At 37.7% G+C, this 23,232-nt stretch overlaps 1 protein-coding gene across 1 annotated transcript; it reads left to right on the top strand.

The window, feature by feature from the left end:
- The first annotated feature begins 253 nt into the window (after window positions 1-253).
- Window positions 254-5,265, top strand: LOC136233799 (uncharacterized). The gene is made up of 5 exons (XM_066023487.1): window positions 254-405; window positions 498-821; window positions 2,765-3,081; window positions 4,563-4,610; window positions 4,708-5,265. Exons 1-5 carry the CDS (start codon window positions 254-256, stop codon window positions 4,833-4,835), a joined length of 969 nt encoding a protein of 322 aa, XP_065879559.1. The 3' UTR covers window positions 4,836-5,265.
- Window positions 5,266-23,232: the final 17,967 nt, after the last annotated feature.

Below are 23,232 nucleotides of genomic sequence, written 5' to 3'. Positions count from 1 at the left end.
CCAGAAATGATGATTTTGAAAAAAAAAATTGATTTCAGGATAAATATCAGTCTAAACAACTTTAATTCTTGAATATTTTAATTTTGAGATTGTTAGTTAAAGTTTAGTAGCTATGATGTTAGAAAACGTAAAGTTTGATAGTTATATTATGAAAATGATTAAAGTTCAGTGACCATATGTGCAATTTACCCAATAATCTAATGATCATATAATAAGGTGAAATTATTCATCAAAGCTTTGTTCAAAATCAGAAATGGATTTTATTTTCTTCTTCCTATTTTCACTTTTCCTAATTCTTAGCATTACATCAGCTTCTCCAGGCAGCCATTGCAGATCCTCATGTGGTTCCATTCCAATAAACTATCCCTTTGGTATCGATGACGGCTGTGGCAGTCCTTATTACAGGTAAAACCGTCAATTTCTAACACAACAACACGATTTCCAAAAATTATTTGTTTGACAAGATCATGACATGACAGCATGTTTTGACATTACAGGCACATTCTTGTTTGCTCGGAAACCGGGGTTCTCGAGTTCCGAACACCGTCGGGAAAATACAAAATGCACAGTATAAGTTATTCTGATCCACATATCATTGTTGGAGACGAATTCATGTGGAAGTGTCAAGACGGAAACCGATTTCGATCAACGAGGCCTTTTAGTCTCGATACGAGTACACATTTCACACTTTCTACTTCGAATGACTATCTTTTCTTTAATTGTAGCGAAGAGAATGTGATTGTTGAGCCGAAGCCTATTTTTTGTGAGAGATTTCCCGATAAGTGTGACTCTACCTGTGACAGCGCAAGTTATCTTTGCAGGTAAGTGTCCGTATAAGTCGGGTTGTTTTTGTAAATCTTGAATATATTTTATAGTATATATATTAGCTTGTGTTTAGATTAAGAAACACTAAGATGAATTATACAATTTATTAGAATAAATCCACCAAATTTCATAGAAACAGGTTAGTGCTAATTACTTGTTCTAAATAAATAAATGATTCCACGGATATTTTTGAAAAATATATAATGAGAAATAATTTAGATTTTCACCACAAACGGTTAATATCTATCCGAAGTACTCATAACGTTGATAATTTTGAGAAATTTTTATTCATAATTTCTAAAATGATGAAATTTTACTATTAATGTTGGCAGTTAATAACAATTTTACCTATACGGGGCGTTTGGTATTCTATTGTGATAGGGATAGAGATAAAGGTTGGAATATGGATAAAGATAAATGGTTGGGATAAGGATAAAAATATGATAGCCGAGAATTATTATTCAATGTTTGGTATGTGGGATAGGGATGATTATAAAATAATACATTTTACTATTTTAACCTTATTTAAACTACATAACGTTAATTTGAGGGATAAGATGGACTTTTCCATCCTATTAAAATTGCAGGAACTTATTCCACCTCCTTATACCACCCCCTCCTGGGTATAGGATTTGAGGGATAAGATGCTTATCCCTCATCCGTCTCACTCTTCTATCTCCCAAACAAACACGGGATAATTTATCTCGTGTTTTTTTTATCCCTATCCCACCTCCTATATCCTTTCTAACAAACACCTTGATAATGTTGGTAAGTTTGGTCAATTTCAGACATCATTAACAATATTGATATTTTATTCCGTATTTTGAATAAGTTGCATATAAGTTGAAAATCGCATTTTTTTTTATAATTTCGTAATAGAATTGAAATGATATTTTTAAATTTGAAGAAATATTTGAATTTTTAATTTTTTTGTCCAACTGTTACAGAACACAATATAATCTTATAATTTTTCTTTCATGTGTATCTATATGTTTGTGTTCTGTTACTCATGATGGATAAAATGACGCACACATGCCGTGAAGATTACAAGATTCATGACTAAGAGACCGTTTATTGAATTATTTTTGAAATTGACCAAACTTGTCCATGTTAAGGGTAAAATTGCTATTGACTTAAATTGAACTATTTTAGACGTTAAAAGTAAAATTGCTCTTAACTATCAACGTCAGCTGTAGTATTGAATTTTGTTACAAAAGTTTATTCATTATGTTTGGGTTAAAAATACCCTTCATTAATTATATAAGTCTATATAAATTAGTTAGAATGAAAGCATAATTTATTTTTGAATTAAGGATCAATTGGCTCCTGAAATTGGCAGATAAGTCCAATTTAATTTAAATCGAAATCTAGATATCAACTTGGTAATATTTAACAAATTTGAAGGTATTATAATTTATTGTATTTGAGATAGTTTATCCGATATTGTCAATTTTAAGGATAAGTTGATATTTAAATTTAAATTTGAATTAAATTGAACTTATCTGCCAATTCAGATCCAGTCCTAGAGGCAGACCACTAAGACAAGGACCTCATAGTCTATAGTTTTTGTGTAGAACCCATAATTTGTAAAGCGGATGGACCCGGTCCTAGAGACAGACCACTAAGACTAAGATCCTGTTTAGTTCACATGTTCCTATTTTTTTTTTTTGTTTACTGTTGCTGATAGGTAGTACATACTAGTTAATTTTTATGCTAAAAAGCAGCTGTTTCGAAATTTTACTACACTCTTTTTATCCCCTGTTTAAAATTAATAGGCAAAAAATAGTTCCGAAAAAACAAATGGATACTAAGACCTCATACCCTCCACTTTTTTCCTAGAACCCATAACTTGTAAAGCCGATCCTATAATCATATCAATCGGATCATTACATAAATTGTATTATCGTATCAAAAACTGAACCGCATTAACATTTTGCAGGCACTTACCAGGATGTGCTAGTGCATTAGGTGAAAGTTCATGCTGTTCTTACTACCCAAAAGCAACTGAATCTCTAAGGCTAATGCTAAGATATTGTGCAAGTTACACAAGCATTTATTGGAGAAACAATGGTGAAAATACTCCATATGATCAAGTTCCTGAATATGGAATCAGAATTGATTTTGATATTCCTATCACTACTCATTGCCTTGAGTGTCAAGATATGACTAAAGGAGGTGGAACTTGCGGGTTTCATACACTTTCACAGAGTTTCATGTGTTTGTGTGGCGATACAAATGTCACTACTTACTGTAAAGGTATGGAAATTTCGTGTTTCGTATCAAAATCGTGTCATCTTATTTATATGTTTCATATTGTTATATATGATATAAATATTAGAAAAATGATTTTCATGATTATCGGGTCGTGTTAGTCAGATGTCTCTATAAAACGTGTTTTCGTGTCAGAAAGTTCCACCTTAGATAACAAAATGGAATTTAAGAGTTACGTCCGTCGTTTTGGGTCATTTGTGTCAGCTTTCTTGAGTGTCAAGATATGACTAAAGGAGGTGGAACTTGTGGGTTTCATATAGTTTCACAGGTTTCATGTATTTGTGTGGCGATACAAATATCACCACTTAGAATAAAGGTATGAATAGAGGTGAAAATTTCGTGTTTCGTGTCAAAATTGTGTTTTCTCGTGTATATGTTTCATATAGTTATATATGACATTGACATTAATCTTAGAAAAATGATTTCTTTGTCCATTGTGTCATGACATTCAGATTGTCTCTGTAAATCGTGTTTTCGTGGTAGAAATTGCCACCCTCAGGTATGAACAAAATTGAATTTAAGAGTTAAACTGGTCTCTAAAATAAATACGCGGGATTTACTTAGTCTAAGTTAAATTTGAATATCTAAAAGTTATAAAATATGGGACTATTTGTTAAATATTGTCTATTTCAATACTGATATACTTAGAATTCGATTTGGACTAAGTTGATCATGCCTTTCAACTTTAGAGACCATTTTTTGACTCTTAATTAATTCGAACAAAAGTGTGATCAATATGCTCTTAATAGGGGTGACAATTAGCGCTGTAATTACGTAGAGCTGAGTCGTGCATTGACCTGCTTATGCTCTGGTCATCAAAAAATTGACGAGATCGAGCTTGATATTTTGTTCGTGCGATGCTCGCGAGCTCTTCTTTTATTTGTTCACGAGTTTTGTTCGTGAACAGTTCGTTAATTCTGTTAATGAATTTTTCCGGCGAACAACTCATTAATTAATGTTCACTTGAAATTTTTTTAACGCAAAACTATATAGTTTTGAAACTTACACAACAAAACTAAAGTTTCACATAAAACTACGTAGTTTTACATTTTTCCTGCTATAGAATACTATTATTAAAAAACAATCGAACCAAGTTTGCTCACGAGCATGTTCATGAACATTATAACCGAAATTGTTCATGAACCTATAATCGAGTCTTCTTGCAAGCTTTCGAGCCAAGTTTTGTTGTGCTAAAACTCGATTCATTTATAAATCGAATCAAATATGATTGAATTTTATCAATCCGAACGCCAGACTGCTCATTTAAGCGGCTCGGCTAGTGAATTTCTAACATGACAATATTGATTTATAAATACAATCTGATTTACATGATCTGTTTAATACAATTATTATTTTTAATGTTTTATTTCATATATAAATTATGTATATAATATAACTCGATTATTACACGACAACCCGAACTATCTATTATCTACTGCTATAATTTGGGCATTTTTTGTATCCAGATCATGCCAGTTCTAAGCAGCACAACAGCAGGGCAGGAGTAATTGCAGGTGAAAAATCTCTCTCCAATTTTCAATTTAGATTTTGGAGTCTATTAATAGAATTAGAAAAGAATAAGTATAATTGTGTAATTTCGGATGGTTTCAGGGACTGTAAGTGGAGTTTCAGCAGCAGGGGCAGTAGGAGTTGGTGCAGGAATATGGTTTTGGAAGAAAGTGAGAGCTAAAGCACCAGTAACATGTGGAGTTCAAAGCAATGAGAATAGACTTTTTTAATTTCTAATTAGACCCACCAAACTAAAGCAAAATTCCACTTTTTCCCCTTCTCTTTTTGGTCTTGTTCTTTTCTGATTTTTTGGATTGGTTGAGATGCCTTTCTTCTTGAGTTATATTTGTAGTTTATATATAGGATATGTTAGGGAAAACCCCGCAGCGGAACGAAATATTTAATTTGGGTAAATAAATTGACAACAAATTAAAGAAGAACAATAAAGTAAATGACACAAGGATTTACGTGGTTCGGCGGTGTGCCTAGTCCACGGGCGAAGGAGACCGAAAATTATTCCACTAGAGAGACAAAAGTGGTACAAAAGAATGGAGAAAATAACACTCAAAACCCTTAACCCCAATACACCCAAAACCTCACAATTCTCTCTTAGAGAATATCACTCAAAACTAGCAATCTAATATCAATTGTTAGGATGCCCAAAACCTATGCCAATGCATGGTATTTATAGGCAAATTTTGGAGTGTGAATACAAAGAAAAATAATGTGTAAACAAAGGGAAAGAAAAGGGATAAATGTGAACTTTGACAAATTTAATTGGTGTTCAAAGTTCAACATGGTTTGAATTGAAATTCAAAGTATTCATACTAATTTTAAAGCATTCATACAAATCTCCACCTTGATTTGAAATTTCACCAAAAGTCTTCCTTCGTTGTAATGCCCTTTCGGGCCAGCTCACTTATTACTAATACCGATCAAGTTCAAGCAATGCTTGAACTTAGTTGTTGGAAGAGGCTTCGTCATCATGTCGGCTGGATTATCTGCAGTACCAATTTTACTAACTGTAATATTTCCTTCAGAAATAACATCTCGAATAAAATGGTACTTCACATCAATGTGTTTCGTTCTTTCATGAAACATCTGATCCTTCGTCAAATATATAGCACTTTGGCTATCACAGTGAACGACAATCTTCTGCGAATTTGAACTGAGCTCACCAACCAAGCCTCGTAGCCAAATAGCTTCTTTTACAGCTTCAACTACAGCCATATATTCTGCTTCTGTAGTGGACAATGCAACTGTAGGCTGTAAAGTAGCTTTCCAACTGATGGCACTGCTACCAAGAGTAAACACATAACCTGTAATGGATCTTCTTCTGTCAAGATCACCCGCATATTCTGAATCAACATAACCTGCCACCATATTCTCACTCCTTCCAAATTTTAAACAAGCATTAGTAGTACCCCTTAAATATCTCAGAATCCATTTCACAGCATTCCAATGATCTTTACCAGGATTAGACATATATCTACTGACTACACTGACTGCATGTGAAATGTCAGGACGAGTACAAACCATCACGTACATGATACTACCAACCGCACTAGAGTAAGGTACATGTGACATATATTCAATATCCTTTTTGGACTGTGGACACATATCAGCAGAAAGTCTGAAATGAGCAGCAAGTGGAGTACTTACAGGTTTAGCATTTTTCATGCCAAATCGCTCCAACACTTTTTCAACAAAACTTCTCTGAGTTAAACAAAGTGTTCCTGCAGCTCTATCTCTATAGATCTCCATACCAAGAATCTTCTTGGCAGCTCCCAAATCTTTCATCTCGAATTCACTACTCAGCTCTGCTTTCAATCTGTTGATATCAGACATATCCTTGGCAGCAATAAGCATATCATCAACATAGAGTAACAAATAAACAAATGAGCCATTTGGAAGTTTTGTGAAATAAACACAACTATCATATTGGCTCCTAAAATAACCATGCCCAATCATAAAGGAATCAAACCGCTTATACCACTGTCAAGGAGACTCCTTTAACCCATATAGTGATTTCCGCAACAAGCAAACATGGTCTTCTTTGCCTTCGATTTCAAAACCTTCAGGTTGTTGCATATAGATTTTCTCCTCAAGTTCTCCATGTAAGAAGGCAGTTTTGACATCGAGTTGTTCCAACTCCAAATCATTTATAGCAACCAATGCAAGAAAAACACGAATAGAGCTATGTTTAACAACAGGAGAGAAAACATCATTAAAATCAACTCCTTGTACCTGACTATAGCCCTTGGCTACCAATCGTGCCTTGTATCGAGCATCTTCAACGCCCGGAATGCCATCTTTTCGTTTGAAGACCCATTTACAACCGACAATCTTCTTGTTCTTTGGCGGTTTCACCAATTCCCACGTTTTATTTTTGTGAAGAGATTCCACCTCCTCTTGCATGGCTATCAACCATTTTCCAGAATCATCACCGGACATAGCTTCTGAATATGTTGAAGGATCACCAACTCCTTCAGTCTCTTATGCAGCAACACAGGCAAAAGTGACATAATCTGCTAACCTTAGAGGCTGTTTTCTTTCTCTTTCTGGCCTGCTTTTAGCAACTGGATGCTCCTCTTCAATTGCTATAGATTCTTCTACTTCGGTAGACTCTGACAATTGTTCATTCAATGGAGAGAATGAATTCTCCACCTCAACTTGAACCTCCACCTGCTTATCAGAATTCTGTATCTTGGTGTTAGAAGTGACTGAAGACTCCTTTGGATGAAGCATGACAGATTCAATAAATACAACATTTCTACTGATTACAGATTTTGGTGACTTGGGATCAAGAAGCCAAACTTTATATCCCTTTACACCAGGAGGATAGCCGAGAAAAATGCCCTTTTTAGATCTGGGCTCCAACTTTCCATCATTCACATGAACATAAACAGGACATCCAAAAATCCTCAAATCAGAATAATCAGCGGGTTTTCCAGACCATACCTCTTCAGGAGTTTTACAATTAATTGAAGCAGACGGAGAACGATTCACTAAATGACAAGCTGTTAAAGCTGCTTCAGCCCAAAAGTCTTGAGATAAGCCAGAATTTGATAACATACAACGAACCTTTTCTAACAGAGTTCTGTTCATCCGCTCAGCTACACCATTTTGTTGTGGTGTTCCTGGAACTGTGAGATGTCTGGAGATGCCCATATTTTTACAAAATGTGTTGAATTCATCATTGCAAAATTCTAGACCATTATCAGTGCGGAGACGCTTGATCTTCTTACCAGTTTGGTTTTCCACCAAGGCCTTCCATTGCTTGAAAGTGGCAAAGGCATCATTTTTCTGCTTCAAGAAATAAGCCCAAACCTTCCTGGAGTAATCGTCAATGAAGGTAAGCATATATCGAGCGCCACCTTTTGAAGGAACACGTGCAGGCCCCCATAGATCTGAATGGATATAATCCAAAGTGCATTTTGTTTGATGAACACCAGTATTGAAACTGACTCGTTTGTGTTTGCCAAAAATGCAATGCTCACAAAACTCCAACTTGGACGTATGTTGACCACAAAGGAGACCTCGTTGACTTAACATGGACAAGCCTTTCTCACTCATGTGGCCGAGCCTCATGTGCCATAATTTGGTAATTTCTGACTCCGGTATGGAAGAGGAAACTGCAGCAACACCCGTGGCTGTTGAACCTTGTAACACGTACAATCTTCCAACTTTTCTGGCTTTCATTACAACTAGAGCACCTTTCAAAACCTTCAAGACTCCATCTCCACCAGAAAATCTGCAATTATTGTCATCTAAAGCAGATAAAGAGATAAGGTTTTTCTTCATGTCAGGAACATACCGCACATCTGTCAAGGTTCTGACAACACCATCATGCATTTTGATTTTGACGGTACCAATACCAACAACTTTACAAGGAGAATCGTTGCCCATTAACACAACTCCTCTGTTTACTGATTCATAAGAGGAGAACCAATCTCTGTGAAGGCAAATGTGAAATGAACAAGCAGAGTCAAGGATCCACCCTTGTCCAGATCTAGCACCATCGTCGGACACGGCATAGACTTCGCAATCTACTTCATCTTCAGCAACACTGGCTTCGGCATGATTGTCTTCTTTATGAACCTTCTCTTTATTTTTCTTCTGTAGCTTGAAACATTCAGCTTTGATGTGCCCTTTCTTTTTACAATAATTGCATGTCACATTACTGTATCTGGATTTTGATTTTGATCTCGATCGATTGTTGTTGTTGCTGCTGGGATCCTTTGTAGAAGATCTCCCTCTAACAACCAGACTTTCTGCAGGGCCATTTCTATCACCAGAAAGCTCTTTGTCTATTAGATCTTTTGAAAATAGACACCCTTTAACCTCATCTACAGTTAGAGTGCTTTTACTGTAGATCATGGTCTCCCGGAAATTTTTGAAAGACGGCGGTAAAGATCGTAACAACATAAGAGCTTTATCTTCTTCTTCATATTTAATATCTAAATTTTCCAGATCCAGCAAAATTGAACTGAAATTATCAAGGTGTGACTTTAGGGATGTACCTTCCGCCATATTGAGCATGTGAAGACGATGTTTCACAACAAGCTTGCTGGTGAGGTTTTTGGACATGTAGAGAGACTCAAGTTTCTCCCATAAGCCTTTAGGAGTCTTCTCATGGATGACTTCACGCAGAACCTCGTTTGACAAGCATAACTGAATGGCAGCTAGAGCTTTCTCCTCCATTTCTTGTTTCTTCTCCTTTATTACCGTGAGAGGTAACTCGTCTACTAACACCTTGCTCAATCCGTTTTGTGTCAAAATAGCTTTCATCTTGACTTGCCATAAGGCAAAGCTGATAGTACGATCATACTTCTCGATATCAAATTTTGTTGTCGCCATAGTAGATCCCAAAATAAATATTAATTGGCTCTGATACCAATTTGTTAGGGAAAACCCCGCAGCGGAACGAAATATTTAATTTGGGTAAATAAATTGACAACAAAATAAAAGAAGAACAATAAAGTAAATGACACAAAGATTTACGTGGTTCGGCGGTGTGCCTAGTCCACGGGCGAAGGAGACCGAAAATTATTCCACTAGAGAGACAAAAGTGGTACAAAAGAATGGAGAAAATAACACTCAAAACCCTTAACCCCAATACACCCAAAACCTCACAATTCTCTCTTAGAGAATATCACTCAAAATTAGCAATCTAATATCAATTGTTAGGATGCCTAAAACCTATGCCAATGCATGGTATTTATAGGCAAATTTTGGAGTGTGAATACAAAGAAAAATAATGTGTGAACAAAGGGAAAGAAAAGGGATAAATGTGAACTTTGACAAATTTAATTGGTGTTCAAAGTTCAACATGGTTTGAATTGAAATTCAAAATATTCATACTAATTTCAAAGCATTCATACAGGATAAATTAAAAAAAAAAACACACTTATGGTTACATTTTCTTTCAATTGCATTCTTGTATTTTTTTTTTCTCAAATGGAGTTTGAGGGTTTTTTCTGCGATTAGAACATGACTGAGTTTTTCGGTTTGTTAAAAATAAGGATCTTAAAATTAAAATGAGCATTGACGAATTCAAAATTGAAAAATTCATAGAATTAATGATATTCTAAGCAACTATAATTCTTCAACTTTTTAGCTTTAAGGTTATTAAGACGTTGTTTGGGGAGGAGAGAGAAAATGAAGGTTTAGAGAGAGAGAGTACCGATGATTTTGGAAAATAAAACCTTTGGTTTCATAGTAAACGTGGTGCTAAACAATTTTAACTCTTGAAATTTTCTATTTTAAGATTGTTAATGGTCATTTTTATAATATCAAACTAAAAAGTCATTGTTTTTAGCAAAGGAAAAATTTCAGTCATTGGTTGGACAATAAAACTACATACATCCAATTGATAAAAAAAAACTGTAACCACCATGGTTTTCAAAACCGGACCGATCAAACAATCGGAAAAGACAAAGGGTCAAGGGTTTGAGGTTTAACCGGGATCCAATCGGGATTCAACCGGTATTCAAAAATCATGTGCAAATTATATTTTTATTCATATTTAATCTTATAACATAGTATAATATCAACTATATTCATAAAAGTTATACTAATATAATAACATTTATTTTTTTTGGTAGAAATATAATAACATTTATTTAATATCAAAATATGATATCAAATTAATAAATTTAACATGATAAATAAATATAAAAATAAAAAAAAATATACTTTTAAAATTAATAGTGATTATTTTTTTATTAATAACTAATATGTAAATATGCTAAATTCAACTTAAATTTAAATTTATTAGATTTTTAAAATTTATTTGTATATAATTAAAATTTAAATGCTAATTAAACGGTATTAATATTGAGAAAATATAATAATTTTTTAATGATATTTATCTAAATAGAAAAAAATAATACTAAATTATATTTTAATTATTTAAATTATAACATTATTATTTTTCTTAAATAGTTAATAATAGACATAAGTGAAATGATAGTTTAGTGGTGAGTATTAAAGTCTATAGACCAAACGTCCAAGGTTCAAATCCTACCTTTGTCAAAATTTATATATATATTTTTAAAGTTAAACATGTCTAAAAGCAAATTGGACCAAACCGCTTAACCGACATCGGATCAACTGGTTCATGGTTGAATCGGCCGATTTAAGCAGGTCTGAACGGTTTTCATGGATTTAACAACCGTACCACCTCTGGTTCGGAATTATAACCGGTTCTAGTCGAACCGGGTTAGACCGGCCGGACCGGTCCGAGTTTGATAACCTTAACCACACATTTATTTTAAATTTACCCTTACGCTAAATAAATTACTTATCTAAAAAAATCAATTCACTATCTGAATTTATGAAGTATTTTCCCTACATTCATAAAGTTTGTTTAAAATGACTTATTGACCATCTAATTTATTTAAAATAAATTACACCAATGGCCACTAAATTTTACTTATTTTCACGGTATGACTACTAAATTTTAAAACGTAATATAAAAACCACTCAATATACATTTTCTAACATTATAGTCACTAAATTCAACTAACATCTCAAAATAAAAAATTCCAAGAATTGATAATATTTTAAACAACTTTAATTCTTCAAAAATTTTGTTTTGGGGTCATTTAGGTGTTGTTTGGTTAAGAGAGAAAATGAGTTTTTAGAGAGAGATAGCTACGAAATGATGATTTCAGAAAATAAAAAATGTGGTTTCATAAAAATATCGTTCTAAACCACTTTAATTCTTGAATATTTTCATTTTGAGATCGTTAACGGTGATTTTAAGGTGTTAGTTAAAGTTTAGTAGCCATAATATATTAGAAAATGTAAAATTGAATAACTTTTAGGATAAATTACATTCATGGCCACTGAACTTTATCCATTTTAATATTGTGGTTACTGAACTTCAATTCTTAACGGTATGGTCACTGAACTTCAAACCTTTTTGTTGGTCCCGTGTAACGTGACAATATTAGTTCCAAGGGGGGGGGGTTAGGAACTATTTAAAAATTTTGTCAATTAAGGCTGACTTCTTTTTTTTAAAACAACTTTAACTTAGTCTTTAAGCATAGCGGTGCTGAATAGTTTCAGACACAAGCTTAGTCAACTAGTGACTAAGTCTGTTTCTATCCATGAGTCAGGAGATAGCACTTAAGTCTATTCCTGAACTCAGCTTCTTAGTTCACTCAACTCAGCGTGTGTTCGTTTTAGTGTTTTACTAGGCAGTATTTAAGCAAGCAAGATATAAAGGAGTTAAAGGTTAGAAAGATATTACTCAGCAGATGTATCCTGGTTCGGCCTCTCCGCCTACGTCCAATCCCCGGAATTCCTTCCGAGCTTTTCAGAATCCTCTACTGAGCTCTTTAAAGGTAGAGCATAAACCTTTTACAATAGCAACTCAGTATACAAGAGTACCTTCCTCTATTCCTCTACTCAATCCTATTTCTACCGCTGAGTACTATGACCGAGTACTCAGCTTCTCCTTTCTATACTTCTAGAAATGATAAGTGTTTGTTTGTCCTAAACAACAATTGCTAAGACACTTTAGATGAATAAGATCACTCTAGACTTTTACACAAGATTGGAATTGGTGTAAGATTTGCTTTGCTTTTCTCACAGAACTTCGAATATCAATTTGGTCAGCATTTCGACTTGATTGAAGATCTGCATCGAATGAAGCGTTTGAGTGGCCTATTTATAGTGACACTTGATGCACCGGTAATTTCGAATTTTGAAATAACCGTTGGAGGGAAACGGCTTCCTGTCGCTTTCACTCAGTACGTGCTCAGCGTCCTCGGCCAATCAAATTCTTGTATCTTCTGTCTTCGGCAATGCTCAGCAGCTTTTCGCCAGGCTGGACAGAATGTTTCCACATTTATGGCAAATTCTTCCAGACAGCTTCCTGCGTCTTCTGAACTTTACCCAAAGTAGAAATACTTTGTCTTTAAGTTTGTTCAGGTCAGCCGCTGACCTGACTTTCTTGTCGCACAACTCAGCAGCTTCGTGTTGAAGCTTTTGGACGAAGGATTCTCGATCCTTCTTCTTGCTGGGCTTGCGTTTCATTCAGCTTGAGCTGCGTTTTGATCTGCTTGGGCCGTGTGGCTTTCATCCGTTGACTTGTGCTTGACTTTCTCGTGTGGGCCTTTGGGACTTATAACTTAATATCTTTTTAAATTGAATAACTCAACATTGAACAAACACATTAGTATAAATAAATCAAAACATTTAAATTTAATGTGTTAGAATATTTTTATCATGGAGATTTAATCTTTGTTAAATATCCTTGTCCAATCAAAATCACGTGGAAAGATGTTTCAACAAACTCCCCTATTTTGATGTTGGCAAAAATATTCAATAAGGAACTCAGTGTTGAGCTCCCCCATGATAGTTGACCTTTTCTTAACTTCTTAAGATTCTCTCCCGTAAGGGTTGAACCACTGACTTAGTTTTACTTTAAACATTTTAAGGTTTAATCAAGTAAGTCTAAGGTCAGCTTTAGTGCAAGGTCAGTACTTGGAACATTTTGACTTTACTCAGTTTTGGTACTTAGTTAAGCGGAAGATTAAGTACAATTATCAGAGTGGAAGTGAGGTGAGTAAATCAGTTGGGGCTGAGTAGTTTTACTCAGTGGCCTAGTACTTGTTTAATATTTATGTTCACAAGTTTCAGATTACATTGTTCAATGAGTTTTAAGTAAAAAGACATGTGAGAGACGTCATGCATTAGATTAACACAGCAGATAAGCATAAAGCGATAAATAAATAACACAGTTGTTTGAAAGAAGATACGATTTAATATATAAACTCAGCACAACAAGAATCATAGTAGAAAACATCAAGATTTACACAAGTTAAGAAAAAAAATCTATTTTCTAATATTGACTTGAACTTGGTTCGATTTGGGTTTGGTTTGCTGACTAGGCTTTGTTGTGTCTTGACGCCGAGTCTGTGTGCTGGGAGGGACAACAGAAGTTGATCCGGAGTGTTTCTTCTTTTGAGTTCCTTCTGCCGGTTGTTTATCTTTCTCCCCCGTTTTGCCAGCATCATAGGGCTGAGGGGCAGAAGCATAGAACCGCCCATTTTGAACAGCACGAGTCAGTATAATTGAGTAGTGTTGCATGTGACTCGTACTTTCTTTAAGACCTTTAAAGAATTGTTGACCACTTGTCATGCTGGATGCAGGAATTTGCATATGAGCACTGATGACACTGAGTATGAACTCAAGTGACTTCCACATCCAGGTTATATAATAGGTCATCATAGAGGCATCATAGATATGGCACTAAGCGTTTTGATGCCGAACGTGCTCAAGGGTTGATCTGGCACAGTGCAGGATGTCATTGGTCTTGACCTGGTCAGTTTCTATTTCCTCTCTGGTCAAGCTGAGTAGGCACACAGCCTCAGCGACTTGTTCAATCGTGCATTGAGAAGAGGAGGAAACAAGGTCTCGAGCTTCAGTAAGCTCAGTGGTCAGCTGCTTGAAGTGATGAGTGACTTCAGCAGAAGTGGCGCTTGATGAGTTCACGGCAGAGAGTGCATTAATTTTGCCCTCAATTGAGTCCATATGGTGAACCATCATAAGCTGAAGATCCTCCAGTTTGACCAGGAATGCTTGCTTGGGCTGCTGAGAGATCATGGAGGTCATAATGTTCATCAGCTCCTTAAGACCTTTGAGTTCGGTCAGAAGTTGCGTGATGGATGAGAATTGAGTTGGCTTAGCAGGAGCGGATCCAGAAGCAGCGGCTTGAGACTGATTGATCTCTTGGATAAGCGCATGAGCTGAGTAGATGATTTGACGACCTGACTCAGAGGCATCCAAGAAGTTGTAGGGGTCATTTTCAGCATTGTTCTGTGAAGTCTCAGGAGCCGTGTTCTGGTTAGCAGCAGGTGTTTGTAGATTTGGTTGCTGTCCAGAAGTTGAGGTGCCAGCTTGATTGAGTATTGAAGGTTGAGCGATGTGAGTGGCATCCTCAGTGTTGATTCTAGTAGCAGGAGCTGACTGGTTGACTAACTGCTCAGTAGGAGGATTGGTTTGCGTAGCAGTAATATTTACCTGCTCAGTGTCATTCTGGAGCTGAGTATTGACTTACGGAGGAGTCAGCTCTAGATTGTCCTGAGCAGGAGTTTCTTTAATCACTTGCTCAGTGGAGTCTTGAGCAGCAGTGTTGGCAGAGATGGGGCCCTTAGTGGCTTTGGCTTCGGTATGTTCCTATTGGCCAGAAACAGAGGCTTGTTTTTCTTTAGCGGGTGCAGTTGGAACAATTGGTTGTGAGAAGAAGTTGAACTCCAAACTGGTTAGGTCAGTGATTGGGTCACGTAGCGGAGAGTCATCCAGAACATCAAACACTAGGGGTTTGCGTGATGTCCTCTTGAACCGCTTTTCCCTGCCTTCCTTTGATAGTATTGGAGAAGGAGTTTGGTCAGCAGTGATGGTGTTTGTTGACTTAGGAGATGCATCTAGATGGATGTCCTCATCAGGCTCGTGCTCTTTCTCAGGAGACTCAGCTCCGTGTTCATCAGTCTGCACTTCGGCAGCTGAGTTGTTTGGTTCATTCACATTTGTCTTCTCAGCAGAGACAGACTTCTCTTGCTGACCACTGGGAGTTTCCTCAATATTGACCCCCTGAGCTCGCAGGAAGAAGGAGTCCTTTGAGATGGAAAATCCAAGGGAGGCACATCCAAAGGTTTAACTCCAGAGAATTTCTTCCTCTTTAAGGGTTGCTCAGTTTCGTCAGGTTCTTCCTCAACCTCTTTTACAGGAGCTGGTCGTTTCTGGGAAGCCTTAGTGGGTTCAGCTTTCTTCTTCGCTGACTCAGCAGGAGAAGGTTTTGTCAGTACCACTTTGATTCTTTTGGTATTCTGAATGGTCAGTTTAGCTCTTTGCTCGGCGGATGAGTCTGCTTTTCTCTTTTTCCCTTTACTGGGTAGCTCAGCTTACTCTTCCTCTTCTATCACTATTTCCTTTCCTCTCTTTGATTTGGATTTGAAAGGAAGGCTGTGTGCTAATCCAGTAAGGATTTCAACAGTGATTTCCGTGCCCACTGTACTTTCTTCACCTTTGAAGCTGATCTTATGATCCTTGAGGATCTTGGTGATGAGGGAGCCCATTCTAAGTATTCCAGTGCTTCGTTGAAATGCCCCGATGAGGAAAACGGGCATGTTCAGGGGCTTGTAATTCAGCATGTGCCAGATGAAGCACTACTCGAAATTGGATGCTGAGGAGGTGGAGTTGACCTTGGGAAAGAGATAGTTGGTCAATATGTAATGGGCTTGTCTCTGAGGCTGACTAAGACATATGGTTGAGACTTCTCCCACGTGATCTTTTGGTTTGCAAAACTCAACCATATATTTGACTCGTTTATAGTCATTTGTTTCCCTCAGTTCTGTGCCTTCCTCTTTCAGGTCCAGTAATATGGCTAGATAGGAGGGGTTGATGACTATTTTAGTTTTGTTGACATGGGTTACCATATAGTCAGCATCGTCATTAGCGACAACTAAGTTCATGTAGAACTCAGTTACCAGCCTCGGATAGCTCAGTCCATTTAGTGAGAAGAGAGTAGTCCACCCATTCTTAGATATCCAGTCGCAGTAAGGTTTCTCAGCTTCAACGAAGCTCTTGGAGAACCATCGTGAGGCAAAGACGTCAAGGTTTTCAACGTCAGAAAAGACAGCAGTGAACTTTCTTTTTTTAGGCTTCTTGTCATTGTGGTTCTTCTTCTTCTTTGAAGGAGTTGAGTGTTCAGTGTTAGGGTCCACACTAAGGATGCTGACTTCATCCATGGGTTGGTCATGCTGACCATGACTATGTTGAGCTTCTTCTCTTGAGGTTTCATCGTACTCCTGCTCAGGTGGAGAAGCAGGATTGATATCTGATCGGTTGTCCTCGTATTGATCATCGGAAAGATTCTGGGAATCAGACATGGTGTTCTTGAAGATTTCTTAAGAAATGCAGAGAGATTGGGGATTTGAGAGAGAAGGTTCGAGTGCGAAAATCAAGCGTAAAAAGTGAATAGTGAGAAATCTTTCACTATTTATAGCCGGTAAGTGTTGATTTGATAGGCCAGGGAAACGGTGGGAATTTGAACCATCGATAGTCAGTTATTTACTGACATTAATTGCGAGAAACGACGCATGGTTTTACTAATGATAACGCTTACGTCATCCTAGAGGCTACTTAAATACGCGTGCAAACCCTAATTATGCAAGTTGCTCTACTCAGCAACGAAAGTACTCAGCAGTTCAAGTGCTGAGTATATAAGTTAGATTTATAAATTTGCATAGTAAAAGCACTCAGCATGCATAGCAACTCAGCATGTAATAATCACTCAGCATGAATAGTACTTGGAATTTTATTGAAGAGGATTGAACATACCAATAGCTTCTCTTAGTGTGCAAAACTGCTCACGAGCCAACGGCTTTGTGAAGATATCAGCAAGCTGCTCATCCGCTGGGACATAGGTCAGCTTTATCTCACCTTTGAGTACATGATCTTGATGAAGTGATGTCTAATGCTGACATGCTTCATCCTACTGTGCTAGATTGGGTTCTTTGATAGGCCAATGACACTTTTGTTGTCACATTTGACTTCAATCACTTTAGTTTGAACACCATAATCCTCCAGCTGCTGTTTGATCCAAAGGACTTGGGCAACACAGCTTCCAGCAACTATGTACTCAGCTTTAGTGGTTGATAAGGCTACTGACGACCGCTTCTTACTGAACCAAGACACAAGACAGCTTCCAAGGAAATGACATCCTCCTGAAGTGCTTTTCTGCTCAAGCTTGTCTCGTCCGTAGTCAATGTCAGTGTATCCGAGAAGTGTGAAATCATGAGTGTTGGGATACCATAAACCTGCATTCAATGAGCCTTGCAAATATCTAAGGATTCTTTTTACAGCTATGTAATGAGATTCCTTAGGGCTAGATTGATATCTAGCACAGTAGCATACAGAGAACTGAATATCTGGCCTGCTGGCTGTTAGATAAAGTAGAGAGCCAATCATACCTCGATATAATTTGCTATCTACTGACTTACCATTTTCGTCAGCACAGAGGACAGTGTCAGTGCCCATTGGAGTTGATATTGACTTACAATTGTCCATTTCATATTTCTTTAATATCTTCTTTGCATATTTAGTCTGACTGATGAAGATGCCATTTTTATCTTATTTGATTTGAAGTCCAAGGAAGAAGTTGAGTTCCCCCATCATTGACATTTCAAATTCAGTCTGCATCTGCTTACTAAATTCTTTGCACATAGACTCATTAGTAGCACCAAAAATAATGTCATCAACATATATTTGTGCCAGCAGGGTGTCCTTACCCTTTCTCTTAATGAATAAGGTTGTATCGGCTTTTCCTCTGACATAATTTCTAGTCAGTAGGAAACTGGTCAGCCTCTCATACCAAGCATGTGGTGCTTGTTTGAGACCATACAGAGCCTTTTTGAGTTTATAAACATGGTTTGGGAACTTAGGATCCTCAAACCCTGGAGGCTGATTAACATAGACCTCCTCGTTTATAACTCCATTAAGAAATGCACTCTTGACATCCATTTGAAACAATTTAAAATTCATAAAACTGGCATATGCACATAATATTCTAATTGCTTCAAGCCTTGCCACTGGGGCGAAGGTCTCACCGTAGTCAATACCTTCCTATTGACTATAGCCCTGAGCTACAAGTCTTGCTTTATTTCTGACTACATTCCCTTGTTCATCTAGCTTGTTGCGGAAGACCCATCTTGTTCCTGTGGTCTTCTGGCTTCTTGGATTTGGCACTAAGTCCCATACTTCATTCCTTTTGAACTGATCAAGCTCCTCTTGTATTGCTGAGGTATCTCCTGAGTTGATTTCTTGTCATCAGGGTATTCTCAACAGCATCGAGAATGGCGCTTTCAGAGTGTCCTCTTGGGATTCTGATTTCTTTTGGTAGTGTAATGTCTTGAGCTAGTTGTGTTTCAACAATCTCTGCAGGTATAGATTGGTCAGTGAAAACAATTTGAGTTTCGCTTTTACCTTTAGTCAGCCCTTGAGGTAGTGACTCAGCGGTTGTACTTTGGTCAGCGGATGCTGAGTTTGGATCATCCTCCGTTGGGTGATTGATATTTCCTGCAGGGTTAGTTTCATCGAACTGAATGTGTACAGATTCTTCTAGGACCTGAGTTCGTTTATTGAAAACCCTATATGCTTTACTGTTTGTTGAGTAGCCTAAAAAGATAGCTTCATCAACTTTTGAATCAAACTTAGCAAGGTTGTCTTTAGTATTTAGAATAAAGCATTTGCAACCGAAGGCACGAAAATATCCTATGTTAGGTTTTCGTCCTTTCCAAAGTTCATAAGGGGTTTTCTTCAATATAGGTCTAACTAGAGCCCTATTGAGTATGTAGCACGCTGTGTTAACAACTTCTCCCCAGAAGTACTTTGGAAGCCTATTCTCACTCAGCATTGTCCTGACTATTTCAACCAAGGTTCTGTTCTTCCTCTCAACTACCCCATTCTGTTGAGGAGTTCTAGGAGCAGAAAAATTATGGTCAATGCCGCTGGCTTCACAGAACTCAACAAACTGTTGGTTTTTGAATTCTCCACCATTATCACTTCGGATGTGAGCTAATTTTAGGTCTTTATCATTTTCAAGTTTTCTAACTAATGTTGAAAACATCTCAAAACTTTCATCCTTACTACTCAGTAGGATGACCCAAGTGTACCTTGAAAAGTCATCTACAATGACCAAGGAAAATCTCCTACCACCCAATCTCAGTGGCTGGACTGGTCCGAAGAGATCCAAGTGTAGCAACTCTAGTGGACGCTTGGTTGAGACCATATTTTTACTTTGAAAAGATTTCTTGGTTTGTTTTCCTTGCTGACAAGCAGTGCATAATTGATCCTTTTCGAACTTAAGTTCGGGCAGTCCCTCAACTAATTGCTTTCTTGCTAATTTGGTTAGGAGGTCCATGCTTACATGACCAAGTCTCCTGTGCCATAGCCAGGAATTTTCTTCCTTTGAAACTAAGCATATATTTTTTGAAAACTTCTTTTCAAGATTTAGCATGAAGACATTGTCAACACGAGGGGCAGTTAAAATCAACTCATTTGTTTTCCCCTTGAGTATTTTACATCCAGTGGCATCGAATATAACCTTTCTACCGCTGTCACATAGCTGAGCTACGCTCAGTAGGTTATATTCTAGTCCCTTGACTAGGGAGACTGACTCAATAGTAGGATTACCACCAACGGTTCCTGAACCTACTATCTTACCCTTTTTGTTGTCTCCAAAACTTACGCTTCCTCCTCGTTTAAGCTCAAGTGTGATGAACTGAGTTTCATCACTCGTCATATGCCTCGAGCATGCACTGTCAATGTACCACAACTTTGACTTCTCAGCACACCTCAGGCCTACCTGCAATATAACTAGTTATCTTTAGGTACCCAAGTCTTTTTGGGTCCTCGTTTGTTAGGCACAGCAGGTGATACATCATATTTAATCTTATGACGGCACACATTGGTAGTGTGGCCAGTCTTCCTACAGAAGTCACAATGGACCTTCCTCTGGGGACTCCTTATTGGCGGGTCAGCACCATTGTGCTGAGCATGCCAACACACCTTGGTAGTGTGGCCTTTCTTCTCACAAAAGTCACATTGGACGTTTCGTTGGGGAGTCCATTTCCGCTGACTAGTACCTGAGTACTCAGCGTACTGATGGAAACTTTTCTTATTCGGAACCTTTAGCTGGTTCTGAATAGATGTGATGTCCGTCCTCAGTTTCTTAGAATCTGATTGGACCTCAGTGACATACTTATGCATGATTTGTAAATTTTCATCTTGCCTGGTATTGTCCTGGAGAAGATGATGAAGGTCACTGAGTTTGACCTCCTCAATCTCATCACATCGCCTGCTGAGTGCTCGTACTTTCTTGTTACATTTTTTAACAAGTGTGTAGAGATCACTTAGGGCATTAATCATTTCATTTCTGAGCAGGGGTAGAGTCATTACCTCAGTTGATTGTTCCTCATTATCAGATGCACATGAGGGGTCAGCTTACTCAGACAGGCAGGGATCAGCGAACTCATTAGCCATGAAGCAAATGTTCGCTGACATAGTGGCTTCAGCTCCTGATGAAGATGATTCATCGCTATCGCTCCAGGTGGCCACCATTGCCTTTCTACTGCTCTTTTTGTCCTTCTTCAGGGTAGGACAACTTGACTTGATATGGCTAGTTTGATGACATTCAAAGCATGTGATGGGCTTTGAGCTTTCCTTCTTGTATTTGCTGTCGCTTGACTCAGCTTTGTATTTTTCATTTCTCTTGAATGGCTTCCTACTGTATTTGTCATTCTTGCGAAACAACTTCTTCATCTTTCTAGTAAACATGGCCATTTCTTCATCGTCTGATGAGTCACCATCAGTTGAGTCAGCTTTCATGACAAGAGACTTTTGCTTCTTATCCTCAGCCTTCTCCTTCACCTCAAAGTTCTTCATTGAGGATCTCATGGGTCAGCAGAGATCCAATAAGCTCATCGTACTTGTAGGTGGTCAGGTCTTGGGCTTCTTCAACGACTGTCTTATTTGCTTGTTAGCTTTGGGGAAGACTCCTCAGTATTTTCTTCACTTGCTCTTCCTCAGTGAAGTTCTTGCCGAGCCTCTTGACTTCGTTGGTAATGTTGGTGAACCTTGAGTTCATGTCAGAGATTCCTTCACCGTCATTCATCTCGAATAGCTCGTACAGCCTCATGTGCTGGTTCACCTTGGATTCCTTGACCTTGTTGGTTCCTTCATAGGTGACCTCCAGTTTCTTCCAAATCTCCTGTGCTGACTCACAACCTGAGATTTTATTGTATTCTGCAGCATCTAGCGCACAGTGAAGCATGTTTATAGCCGAGGCATGGTTCTGTAGTTTGTTGAGGTCATCCTCTGACCACTTAGCCTCTTCCTTGACGAGCTTTTGCCCGTCAACGATTTCATAGGGAACAAATGGGCCTTGGACTATAGAAAGCCATGCACTCATATTTGTTGCCTGAATGAAATTTTTCATCCTATTCTTCCAGAAGGAGTAGTTAGACCCAAAGAACAAGGGAGGCCTAGAGATAGATAATCCCTCAGGGAGTATCTGAGTTGTTTGATTTCCAGGGAGGAAACGAGTGCTGTTCTCAGCCATTACAGGGATCAGCTCAAGATAGTTTTATCTTGTTCAATTAGCTGTTAGGCTCTGATACCACTTGTTGGTCCCGTGTAACGTGACAGTATTAGTTCCAAGGGGGGGGGGGTTAGGAACTATTTAAAAAATTTGTCAATTAAGGCTGACTTCTTTTTCTTAAAAGACTTTAACTTAGTCTTTAAGTACAGCGGTGCTGAGTAGTTTCAGACACAAGCTTAGTCAACAAGTGACTAAGTCTGTTTCTATCCTTGAGTCAGGAGATAGCACTTAAGTCTATTCCTGAACTCAGCTTCTCAGTTCACTCGACTCAGTGTGTGTTCGTTTTAGTGTTTTACTAGGCAGTATTTAAGCAAGCGAGATATAAAGGAGTTAAAGGTTAGAAAGATATTACTCAGCAGACGTATCTTGGTTCGGCCTCTCCGCCTACGTCCAGTCCTCGGAATTCCTTCCGAGCTTTTCAGAATCCTCTACTGAGCTCTTTAAAGGTAGAGCACAAACCTTTTACAATAGCAACTGAGTATACAAGAGTACCTTCCTCTATTCCTCTACACAATCCTATTTCTACCGCTGAGTACTATGACCGAGTACTCAGCTTCTCCTTTCTATACTTCTAGAAATGATAAGTGTTTGTTTGTCATAAACAACAATTGCTAAGACACTTTAGATGAATAAGATCACTCTAGACTTTTACACAAGATTGGAATTGGTGTAAGATTTGCTTTGCTTTTCTCACAGAACTTCGAATATCAATTTGGTCAGCGTTTCGACTTGACTGAAGATCTGTATCGAATGAAGCGTTTGAGTGGCCTATTTATAGTGACACTTGATGCACCGATAATTTCGAATTTCGAAATAACCATTGGAGGGAAACGACTTATTGTGGCTTTCACTCAGTACGTGCTCAGCGTCCTCGGCCAATCAAATTCTTATATCTTCTGTCTTCGATAGTGCTCAGTAGCTTTTCGTCAGGCTGGACAGAATGTTTCCACATT

This window comes from Euphorbia lathyris, chromosome 6 (genome assembly GCF_963576675.1).
Source record: "Euphorbia lathyris chromosome 6, ddEupLath1.1, whole genome shotgun sequence".
Lineage (NCBI taxonomy): Eukaryota > Viridiplantae > Streptophyta > Magnoliopsida > Malpighiales > Euphorbiaceae > Euphorbia > Euphorbia lathyris.
This window is presented reverse-complemented; position numbering and strand designations above follow the sequence as displayed.

Coding starts and splice junctions, on each gene's coding strand:
- LOC136233799 (XM_066023487.1), top strand. CDS start 254: ATGGATTTTATTTTCTTCTTCCTATTTTCACTTTTCCTAATTCTTAGC. Junction 3,082..4,562: donor TGTCACTACTTACTGTAAAG/GTATGGAAATTT, acceptor TTTTGTATCCAG/ATCATGCCAGTTCTAAGCAG. Junction 4,611..4,707: donor CAGGGCAGGAGTAATTGCAG/GTGAAAAATCTC, acceptor GGATGGTTTCAG/GGACTGTAAGTGGAGTTTCA.